General features: G+C 42.4%; 1 protein-coding gene across 2 annotated transcripts in view; it reads right to left on the reverse strand.

Annotated features, from left to right (window-relative positions):
* The window catches only part of slc35b3 (solute carrier family 35 member B3), a 46,897-nt gene extending 43,791 nt beyond the window's left edge, over positions 1 to 3,106 (reverse strand). For both annotated transcript variants that reach the window (XM_072570819.1, XM_072570818.1), the window contains exons 1-3: positions 2,989 to 3,106; positions 1,642 to 1,900; positions 1,346 to 1,467 (exon numbers count right to left, since the gene is read on the reverse strand). In XM_072570819.1, coding sequence (XP_072426920.1) covers positions 1,346 to 1,467; positions 1,642 to 1,900; positions 2,989 to 3,053 — 446 coding nt within the window. In that variant the 5' untranslated portion in view covers positions 3,054 to 3,106. The remainder of the gene's footprint in view (positions 1 to 1,345; positions 1,468 to 1,641; positions 1,901 to 2,988) is intronic.
* Positions 3,107 to 12,402: the final 9,296 nt, after the last annotated feature.

Below are 12,402 nucleotides of genomic sequence, written 5' to 3' on the forward strand. Positions count from 1 at the left end.
GTTATCCACTTGTGGCAAGAACAGGAAGGCAGATTACTACCTAAATGGAATCAATTTAGGTAAAGGGACAGTACAGAGAGATCTGGATGTTCTTGTATACCAGTCAATGAAGGTAAGCATGCAGGTACAGCAGTAGTGAAGAAGGCTACTAGCATGCTGGCCTTCATAACAAGAGGGATTGAGTATAGAAGCAAACAGGTTCTTCTGCAGCTGTACAGGGACCTGGTGAGACCACACCTGGAGTACTGTGTGAAGTTCTGGTCTCCAAATTTGAGGAAAGACATTTTGGCAATTGAGGGAGTGCAGCGTAGGTTCATGAGGTCAATTCCTGGAATGGCGGGATTACCTTACACTGAAAGACTGGAACGACTGGGTTTGTATACCCTTGAATTTAGAAGACTGAGAGGGGATCTGATTGAGACATAAGATTATTAAAGGATTGGATACTCTGGAGGCTGGAAACATGTTTCTGCTGATGGGTGAGTGCTGAACCAGAGGACACAACTTGAAAATACAGGGTAGACCATTTAGGACAGAGATGAGGAGAAACGTCTTCACCCAGAGAGTGGTGGCTGTGTGGAATGCTCTGCCCCAGAGGGCAGTGGAGGCCCAGTCTCTGGATTCATTTAAGAGAGAGTTGGATAGAGCTCTCAAGGATTGTGGAATCAAGGGTTACGGAGATATAGCAGGAACAGGATACTGATTAAGGATGATCTGCCATGATCATATTGAATGGTGGTGCAGGCTCGAAGGGCGGAATGGCCTACTCCTGCACCTATTGTCTACCAAAGTAAGTATGCGAAACACGTTCAGAACAAGCTAGGACCCTCATTAGGCCAGCCTCCACCTCTTGGCCTCAGTACAAACCTCTTACCCTTTTGCAGAAACACAGACAAACAATACTGCATATTACCAAGAAGTGTGACCTCTACAGATTAAATTATGGAGTAGTCGCCTTAAACTCTTGCTTGGTACCATGGATTTGCATTCTCTAGGTAAAATAAAAAAATTGCACAGTAAATCAATATTGAATGCGCAGTTCTGATCTGCCCCAAGACATTCAAAGCATCACTGTGGCTGATGTTTACTAATGAACACAACAAATGGTCATTTCATTTGATCGCACTGGACCACTTCCAGAGTTTTAGATTAGATTTGAAGAGATGGTTAGCTTTGAATACTTGGAGTCGGCACGTAAACGATTACACAGGGTTAGAGTAACAAGTTTTTCCCCTTCAAAATCTCAGCAAGTCTCACTCAAATTGCTTGGTAGGGAATGTTGAATAAAATTGCAAAAGGGATTACCACATGCGTCGAAAACAAACAATCACCGACCATAAATTACCTCCTCCTCTTGTCCTGCGTGAGCTGCTGTTCGATCAGGCCGAAGGTGGAGTAGAAAGCAAACTGCACCAGAGTGAGGTACCAACCGAACGGTTTGAAGCCTTCCACAGAGAAGATGAGCTCCTGCAAAACCCAACAGATTAATTTCAGGGAGTGCAACAAATTCTGAAAGCATTCTTGTGTCGTTCTGCGTTTACAATTATGGGGAGTGATCAATAACAATTTCAAAAGATGGCACGTTTATTGTATGTGGACATATTTTAAAAATAAAACAAAACATGCAAATGAAACACTGGCCTGCAGGTATCCATAGATGAGATAGAAGATGAAGACTCCGGACACACAGATGAGGAACTGCACGGTCCTGGAGAAGTCGCTCAGATTTAAGCCGATCACCCGCAGCTCCTCCGCCGACTTGATATGCGGGGACATGGAGTCGGGTTTATCGGGCACGCTGATGGAGATGTATTTCCTGGAGCCACTCATTGCTTCCCCCTCCTGCAGCAGAAGCCGCTGCCACCAGTAGCCGCAGCGGGAGCGCTGGCCGTCCGGCAAACTGTTTAAAATAAATCTGATAAACAGAGAGAGAAACAAACAACACAAACCGGCACCGGAGAAGGAAATCGTGAAATGACCCCCACAGGATCACTGCTTCATTATTCTTATCATTGTAATTGGTCGTTCTCCCCCCCCACTCCGATATCATCGGTCTTTATCCATCATTACAAACCGGTACCATAGATGCACGATCCAGGTCCGGGTTATAGGCCTCACTTCCCCTCCCCCACCACCTGCCAACTGTCATCGCCACGGCCGCTCGTGCGCACGCGCGGAGTCCTCCCACCCACTGACCAATCCGTGTTGACGGCAGCGGGAGGGGCGGGGCAAACCCCAGCGTCCGCGCGCACAACCCCGCCCCATTTGGTCACCCTCCCCCGCAGCCCACAGTGAGTGGGCGGGATTTGACACTGCCGCTGCGCCTGCGCAGTAGCTCGGACACTGCGTGGCTCTTCGGCTTTTGCCCCCAAAGTTCTGGACGAACTTTTCGGTGTCGCACAGGGAGGGGGAAATCAGCAATTGTTGGACCCCCTCATGTCATCGAAATTCGTTCTCTCATCTCACCCTCAACTCCACTGGTGGAGTCTTTGAAGGCGCTTGTTGTTAGTTGGTATCACGATAGTTAGCTTTAGGAAACGATGCGCTCAGCTTCTCCCGATGGTTCGGGACTGAACCCACTGCAGGGACTGGATTCAGTGATCTCCCTACCCAAGGATGTTGGACACCGGGAGCACCTCTTCAGTGCTGCCAGATGCCCAAGAATCAGGGAAAGAAACTCGAAGTGCGATTTTTTTTTAACAAAAGGGGTAATACCAGTCAGTAAAGCCATTTGGAAACATTTTTCAGGACAGAATCACCGAATTGAGATTCCAATATAAAGGTAGCAATATTCTGCAACTTATTTACTCTAAATCGCCCATTCCGGTGATGCAATGCAATATGACATGGCAGAGTCGAGGTAGCATTCTGGAAATTTGTCTCAAATAGACGATCCGAGGTGGCAATATAAACATACATGGATTTTGCACTGTGCATCGTTGTTAGGCATTCAAATTATTAACGAATAGCACTATCATATTTTTTTACCTGGGAGTCTCAGTGTTTGCCATTGCCTTTATGTCGAAGAAAGGGAGGACTGGAGAAGGCAGCATCCGAGGAGCAGGAGAATCGACGTTTCGGGCATGAGCCCTTCATCAGGAATGAGTTTTACAGTCTGAGCAGTGGCTATTTATTCAGGGCGTTTATTTCGTCAACTTCCTGAAAGATCAGAGCAGGTGATTCTGGCTTGTTAATTCATTTTGTGTCAATTGTTATGTTGCAAGTTCAATGCGTGTTTGCTGTCATATTGCCACTTGCTGTACACTTGTGTCACGATGTGGAACTCCTTGGAGGACTACAGAAACACTTTTGAGTCACTCTTAAAGAATCCTAGAGAGGTCAGAGATGGGCCAAATAGAAATACTTTATTCAGGAAGGCTTATGCACAGGACCTCTGCTGGAAATTGTCGAGAATATTGGAGGAAGTGCATATTCTTCAAAGAAAACCAAAGAAACCCTTTAAGGACCACCTGCCTTGAATGGGGCTGACTCTGCTGATTGTGCCCTGTACTAACTAACCATGGAACCATAGTCAAACCATCTTTAATCCTGAAGACTTAGGAACAGGGGTAGGCCATTCAGCCCTTCAAGCTTGTCCCACCATTCTGCCACATGCTGACTAATTTGTGGCTTGTCTTTGGCCTATATCCCTTAATATTTTGTTGAGCAAAATTTATCTGTCTCAGATTTCCAATGAAAAGCAGATCCAGCATCCACTGTAGATTGTGGGACAGAGGTCCGAACATCTCCCACCCTTTTTGTTTAGAAGTGATTCCTAACATCTCTCCTGAATGAGCTGGCCTGAAGTCTCAGACTATGCTGTCTAGTTCGAAAGTCCCCAACTAGTGGAAATAGTTTCTCTACACTATCTTTTCCTATTTCTATCTTGAAGACTTCAATTTGATCACCCCTTAACATGTTAAATTCTAGAGTAAATAGGCCTAATTTGCATAATTTCTCCTCAAAGCTGAATCCCTGAAGTTCAGGCATCATTCTTGTAAACCTGCATTATACCCTCTCCAAGACCAATATATCTTTTCTAGGATGTGGTGCGCAGATCCAACCACAGTACTCCAAGTGGGGTCTGACAAGGTTTTGTATAAATGCAGCATAATGTCTGCATTCTTGTATTGTAGTACTCTAGATATCAAGGTCAGCAACCATTTGCTTTCTTGAATAGATTCTGTGCCTTTTCCTGAAATTTTAAAGATCTATGCACTTGAGCCCCCTCAAGTTCCTTTTGACATCCACTAGATTTAACTTAACACCATGTAGAAAGTATCCTGATGTATATTTTCTTGGTTCAAAATAATAACATCACACTTGCTTACATTGTTTGTACATTGAACTTTATCAACCACAGTTTTGCCCATTCACTTAATCTATCAATACCCCTTTGTAATTTTATGTTATTATTAATACTGCCTGTAATGCTGCCTGTTTGTGTCATCAGCATATATGGATATATGACTTTCTATGCCATTATCTAAGTCATTAATAAGTAATGTGAATAATTATGGGCCTAACTCATGAAATGGGAGATGGCATGGGGCAGTGTGACACTAGGCACATGGACACACAAGATGGCCACTGAGCCATAAGTTGGCCACTTGACACACAAGATGGCTGCTGGACCACAATATGGACAGAGACAGCAGAGAAAACACAGATACTGCCTGGGGCCACCAGAATGCCAGCACAATGCATTCACAACCCAGTTCATTAGTTTAAAGTGGGTGGGGGAGAGAATACACATGAGTAGCGTATACGGCCGGCTGAAATGTCTGGGTCCAGCCAACACCTTTGATAGAAATGCTAACTTTGATACGGACTCAATGCAAAGTGCTAATAGCCAGGGCTGCAGTAATTGTCCTTCTCAGGGTCCTAAGAGTGATTAACACTCATTACTACAGTAATGGACTTCCGCACAAATGCTGAAATTGACCAGATCTGCGCTAAAACTGACAACGACCGTGCTGAAATTAACAAAGGCTGGGCTGGAACTGACAATGACTGCATCGAAACTGTCAACGATTATGCAATGTTTACAATGAACAAACTATGTTACAAAGACAATAACCTCATCGCTGACAAAATGTAGAAAAGTATCTTGACATGTGTTCCGGGTTGAGAGAAGAATCGCAGCTAACCACTGTGCTGTTGGTGTCTTTCTCTCCCCGGAGCTCCGGTATTTCCTTGTTCAATATACGCTGTCGTTGAACCTCGACTCTGAGGCTGGTGATTTTCCTCACAACACATAGTTCCCAGTGGGACACCCCAGGCAATCTTGCCAATTTGAGTACCTACGTTCCGTCACCTGCTACTCAATTTTCCAGCCATGTCAGTTCTGAATTCTGTGTGCTTCTATCTTAGTTAACAGTCTCTTATATGGGATGTTATCAGATATCTTCTGGAAATCCAAATAAAAACATCCATAGACATTTCCCTGTCCAGTACTTCAGTCACCCATTCAAAATAATTCAATGAGGCATGATCTACTGTCATGAATCCACACTGGCACTCCTTCATTAACTGAAGATTTTCAAGGTATTCAGTTACCCAATCCTTTATTCGGAAAAAAAAAGCCATTGGCAACTGAAGAGATAAGGGACAGCATAAAACTAAAAGGAAGGGTTTACAAAATGCTTACAAAAAAAAAGCAAAGATCCTGCTGAATAAGAAAGATACAAAGACCAGCAGATGGCCACAAATCAGCTTATGAGTGCTACTAAAAGAGATTATGAAAGGAAACTTGCCATGACTTTCCCACCACAGATATTAGACTAACTGGTCTGTAATACCTGGTTTTCCTCTTTTGCCGTTCTTAAAAATCAGAGTGACATGTAATTTTCCAATCCAGAAGGACAACTCCTGTATTCAGAGAACTCTGAGAGATTATAGTTAGGATGTTCACAATGTGCTTCCCTACTTTCTTTAATATTCTGACAGATGGAATACAATGTTAATAAATATGAAGTCATCCATTTTGGTTTGAATAACAGTAAAAAGGGCTATTATCTGAATAGTAAAAAATTGCAGCATGCTGCAATGCAGAGGGACCTGGCTGTCCTTGTGCATGACTCACAGAAGGTTGGTCTGCAGGTACAACAGGTAATTAAGAATGCAAATGGAATTTTCTCCTTCATTGCTAAAGGGATTGGGTTTAAAAGAGGGAGGTTATGTTGCAGCTGTCTAGGGTGGTGGGCCACAACTGCAGTCCTTCATGCAGTTTTGGTCGCCTTCCTTGAGAAATGATATACTGGCACTAGAAGGGTGTAGAGGAGGTTCACTAGGTTGATTCTAGAGTTGAGGGGGTTGATTTATGAGGAGAGACTGAGTAGACTGAGATTATATTCATTGGAATTTAGAAAAATGGGAAGGGAATCTTATAGAAACATATAAAGTTATGAAGAGAATAGATAAGATAGAAGTAGAGGGGATGGTTCCACTGGCGGGTGAAAGTAGGACAAGAGGGCATCGTTTCAAAATTAGGAGGAGCAGATTTAGAACCAAACTGAGAAGGAACTTTTTCACCCAGAGGATTGTGAATCTGTGAAATTCCATGCCCAGTGAAGTAGTTGATGCTTCTTCATTGGATTTTTTAAAGCTAAGATAATGTTTTTAACAGTAAAGGAATTCAGGGGTATGGTGAGAGTGTGGATAAGTGGAGCTGAGTCCATGAAAAGATCAGCCATGATCTTACTGAATAGCAGAGCAGGCTCGAAGGGCCAGATGGCCTATTCCTGCTCCATGTTCTTATGTATGGATATTGTCTGATCCTGGGGATTTATCCTCTTGAATTCCATTAATTTCCTCATAACTAATGTTTTATATACATTAATTTTATTCAGTCCTCTCAATCCAGTATTAATTTCCCCAGAACTTCCTATGAGCTTTTCTTTTCTGTTGTAAATACTGAACAATTAATTATTCAACATGTGTGCCATTTCCCTATTATCATTGACAATCTCCATATGTACAGTCTTTAGTGGGCCAACATTACTCTTGCCACCCACTTTCTCTACATGTAATGAGAGCATTTCTTATTGATTTTGATATTCGTGGCAAGTTTCCTTTCATAATCTCTTTTAGGAGCACTCATAAGTTGATTTGTGGCCCTTTGCTGGTCTTTGTATCTTTCTTATTCAGCAGGACCTTTGCTATTTTTTGTAAGCATTTTGTAAACCCTTTCTTTTAGTTTTATGCTGTCCCTTCTCTCTTCAGTTGTCAATGGCTTTTTTTTCCTGAATTTGGATTTTTCCCTCTCAGGGGTATAAACTAGTTTTGTATTGTGTTAAATGTTTCTTTAAACATTCTCCACTGTTTTCCAGTTGTACCTAGTAGCAGATTTTCCCAGTTTACTGTGAAAAATCTTTGTTTCATCTCATTAAACAACCATACCTACATCTAAAATGCTAATCGCTGATTCATGTTTTTAGTTTTTCAACATTGAAATGAACATGATCAGGTTATGATCACCATTTGACAAATGTTCACACATAATTAGGTTACTAATCACTCACTTTTCATTAATATATCCAATATTGCTTGTCGCCTTGTTGCATCCAGGACATATCCAGACTGTAAGAAACTATCCCTGACTCATTCCAGAAATTCACTATGTTTTCAACATAGTAATGATATGGAAGTGCCAGTGTTGGACTGGGATGGGCAAAGTTGACAATCACACAACATCAGGTTATAGTCCATCAGGTGTATTTGGAAGCACTAGCTATCGGAGTGCTGCTCCTTCATTGGGTGGTTGTCCACCTGATGAAAGAGCAATGCTCAAAATGCTCAAAAAGCTAGTGCTTCCAAGTAAACCTGTTGAATTATTATCTGGTGTTGTGTGATTTTTAACTTTCCGACAGGTGCTTGTCTGCCTGTCCCAATCTATGTCAAAGTCAAAGTCCTTCATCAATACTACTCTGACTTTCCTATACATTTGCTAATTTCTGCATTTATGGATGTAAGTTTGCTCGCTGAACTGGAAGGTTTGTTTTCAGACATTTCATCACCATACTAAGTAACATGATCAGTGAGCCTCCGGTGAAGCACTAGTGGTGTGGCCCACTTTTTATTTATGTGTTTATGTTTTCTTGGGTTGGTGATGTCATTTATACAATCTAGCACTTCAGAACTGCTCCTGGGGGTCTGTACATAACACCTGTTGCAGTTTTAGATCCTTTACTATTCCTCAGTTCCATCTATATAGTCTCCATTAACTGGCTTCCCTTTTGCTTAAGGAGAATCTTTTTGCCTGAGACTGTTATCACGTATACTTCCTGAAGAAGGGCTTATGCCCGAAATGTCGATTCTCCTGCTCCTCGGATGCTGCCTGGCCTGCTGTGTTTTTCCAGCACCACATATTTCAACTCTGGTACTCCAGCATCTGCAGTCCTCACTTTCTCCTAGTTGATCACGTATACTTCCTCTACTGTGCACCTGAGCTGCTGCTTGGGGCCTGATAATTGTTACAGTGCAAGCCAAATCAAATGTTTTATTGAGAAACTATGTATTAAAGGTGTTATATTTCCTTTTCACAGGAATGGAATTATTTGTTCACTTTAATGAGGCTCAGGACTGTAAACTGATTTAGATGACAGTCATTTATCCAATCCACTGCACTCACGCCAGAAATTGTATCTTGGACATTGACCATACCCAACTCAATAAACCATGATGAAAATAGATAATTGTCAACCCCAAGAACTAGAAGAAAAAATGAGGAAGGATATTACTCCCATTACAGACATTTCCTGTCCCTACTAACTACTGAAAATCAAATTCCAAATATCATTTTAAATTAGGCCTGCAGAAATAAGAAAAGGAGTAGGCATTTGGCCCCCTGAACCTGTCTGCCACTCAATATGATCATGGCTGCTCTGACATTCCTTACATCCACTTTCCTGCCTTTCCCCCATAACCTTTGATTCCCCTATTGGTCAACAATCTATCTATCTCAGCTTTGAACATACAAAAGGATGCTCCCTCACAACTCTCTGTGTCAAAGAGTTCCAGAGACTTACAACCCTTTGTAAGAAGAAATTCCTCTTTATCTTAGTTTTAGCCTTAGTCACCACTTATTCTGAGACTATACCCTCTGACCTGTGCCTTAAACACTCCAATGAGGGGTAACATCCTATCAGCATTTACCATGTCAAGCCCCTTAAGAATCCTATATGTTTCAATGAGATCACCTCCTATTCTTCTAACCTCCAATAAATAGAATCCCAAACTGTTTAGCCTTCGCACTCCCTCTGTACCAGGGATCATCATAGCAAATGTTCTCTGTACTGTTTCCAATGAAATTGAATCTTTTCTTAAAAAAGTGGAGCAAAGCTGCTCTCAATACTCCAAATGTGGTCTCAATAGCACCCTATCAACTTCTATCACGGCACCTCTCAACCTCCTACACTCCTGTGAAAAAAGGCACAGCCTATCTAGCCTTTGTTTATAACTCATAGAGTCATAGAAATGTACAGCATGGAAACAGACCCTTCTGTCCAACCTGTCCATGCTAAATAGATGTCCCAACCCAATCTAGCCCCACCTACCAGAACTCGGCCCATATCCCTCCAAACCCTTCCTATTCATATACCCATCCAAATGCCTCTTAAATGTTGCAATTGTACCAGCCTCCACCACATCCTCTGGCAGCTCATTCCATACACGTACTACCTTCTGCGTGAAAAAGCTGCCCCTTAGGCCTCTTATATCTTTGCCCTCTCACCCTAAACCTATACCCTCTAGTTCTGGACTCCCCGACCCCAGGGAAAAGACTTTGTCAATTTATCCTATCCATGCCCCTCATAATTTTGTAAACCTCTATAAGGTCACCCCTCAACCTCTGACGCTCCAGGGAAAACAGCCCCAGCCTGTTCAGCCTCTCCCTGTAGCTCAGATCCTCCAACAAAAGAATTGCATGTTACTTACAAGTAGGATAATGGCCCAACTGGTTTATGTCGATCTTTTTGATAAAATCTCACCCTGCAAACCTATGCTAGTCTTGACTTCTGAATTATTCAGAGTTGTGGGCGTAAATCTCAATTTAATCGCTCTACCAGATATCCCAATGTTGCCCGTCTCTGAGACACAACAATAACTATATAGACCAAGATTCTGGATTAGTGGTGCTGGAAGAGCACAGCAGTTCAGGCAGCATCCAAGGAGCAGCGAAATCGACGTTTCGGGCAAAAGCCCTTCATCAGGAATAAAGCCAGTGCTAACACTTACAGCTCAATCACTGTCTTTCACTTCCGTGGGTTTGATTAGATTAGATTAGATTCCCTACAGTGCAGAAACAGGCCCTTCGGTCCAATCAGTCCACCCGACCCTCCGAAGAGTAACCCCACCCAGACCCATTTCTGTCTGACTAATGCACATAACACTATGGGCAATTTAGCATGGCCAATTCACCTGACCTGCACATCTTTGGACTGAGGGAGGAAACTGGAGCACCCCGACGAAACCCACACAGACACTGGGAGAATGTGCAAACTCCACACACACAGTCACCCAAGGCTGGAATCGAATCTGGGACCCTGGAGCTGTGAGCCACCATGCCACCCATAATAATAGGGTTCTGTAACTAACTCCAAATGTTACTATCCAGGAGAGTTGGCAGCTGGCCAGGCTGGAATTTTTCTTGACATCTTCACCATGCCTCCTCATTTCAGGGCTCCTGCAAAGTTATTCTTCAAAGTCCTGCTGAAAATCTAGAATTTTATGGACTGCTTTATACATAGGTCTCTGTGCCACATTTTTGCCCTATTTGGAATTATTCTTGCATGTGACTAATCTTGAATGTTTGACCTTGTTTGGTAGAGACACCAGTCACTGATTTTCTACAATCTTGGTTCTTAGCAGACTTGAATAACTCAGTATAATTCTATTCTCACAACAGCCCATTGTAAAGCCTCTTATCAGTTCATGTTATCTTCAGTTTTATCCATCACCTGAACATAATAGAAATTGCTGGAGAAACTCAGCAGGTCTGACAGCAGCTGACAGCAGCTAAACAGAGTTAACATTCAGAGCCCAATGACGCTTCTTGAGAATCCTTCTGAGTTTCTCCAGAAATTTCTGTTTTTGTTTCAGCTTTCCACTATTCCCAGTTCTTTGTTTTATTATCCCTGAATACATCTTGGGCAGATGAGAAGTTCAAAGCAGAAGTAAGCCATTCAGCTCATTGAATATTCTCTGTCATTCAATGAGATCACGGCTGATCTGACAATCCTCAAATTTACCTCCCTACCTTTTCCCTATAACCCTTGATAGCGTTACTGACTAAAATTCAATTTATCTCAGCCTTGAGTGTACTTAATGACCAAGTCTCAACAACCCTTTGCTTTAACGAGTTTCACTACCCTGAGAGAAGAAATTCCTCCTCATCTGTCCTATATGGCCAGCTCCTTATTCTGAGATTGTGCCCTCTGATCCTACACTTTCCCACAAGTGGAAACATTTTCATTGCATCTAAGCAGGTATGTCCCCTCAGAATATTCTATGTTTCAATAACAATGACTCTCAATCCTCTAAACTGAAATGAATACAAGCCCAACCTACTCAACCTCTTATTAAGAGAATCCCTTCATGTCTGGGCACTACTGCAATAATCATGGGAAACTTCAAATCACAAGCTGACTGGGAAAATCAGGTTACTGTCAGTCCCAAGAAAAGGAATTCATGGAATGTCTGCAAGGTGGTATTTTGGTGCAGCCTGTGGTAGACCCCAATTAGGAACTGGCAATCCTGGTTTTGATGATGTGTAATGAGGCAGACCTGATTAGGTAGCTTAAGGTGAAAGGATTCATGGGAGCAACCACAGTTATGATAGAATTCACCTTGCAGCTTGAGAGAGAGAAGTTGCAATCAGAGTATTACAATTCAGTAAAGGTAACTACAAAAACATGAGGAAGGAACTGGCCAGAGTTGTTTGGAGGGGAAGTTTAGCAAAGAAAATGGTAGAACAGCATGGCAGATGTAATGTTTGGAGGCACAGTAGAAATTCATCCCAAGGAAGAAGAAACTAAAGGGAGGATAAGGCAACCATTGTTGACAAAGAACGTTGGGGGCAGTATAAAAGCACAAGAAAAAATATACAATGTGGTGAAGATTAGTAGTAAGCTTGATGATTGGAAAACCTTTAAAAACCAATGGAAGATAACTAAAAAAAAACACAATAAGTGGAGAGAAAATGAAATATGAGGGTAAGCCCGCTAGTAATGCAAAAGGCGATTACAAGAGTTTTTTATATAAAAGATAAGAGAAAAGCAAGGCAGGACATTGTACAGTTGGAAAGTGAGGCTGAAGAACTAGCAGTGGGGAACAAATAAATGGTCGATGAACACAATAGCACTTTGTATCAGCTTTCATGGTGGAGGACACCAGCAGCCTTGC

Source organism: Chiloscyllium punctatum, chromosome 5 (assembly GCF_047496795.1).
Source record: "Chiloscyllium punctatum isolate Juve2018m chromosome 5, sChiPun1.3, whole genome shotgun sequence".
NCBI classification, from domain to species: Eukaryota; Metazoa; Chordata; class Chondrichthyes; order Orectolobiformes; family Hemiscylliidae; genus Chiloscyllium; species Chiloscyllium punctatum.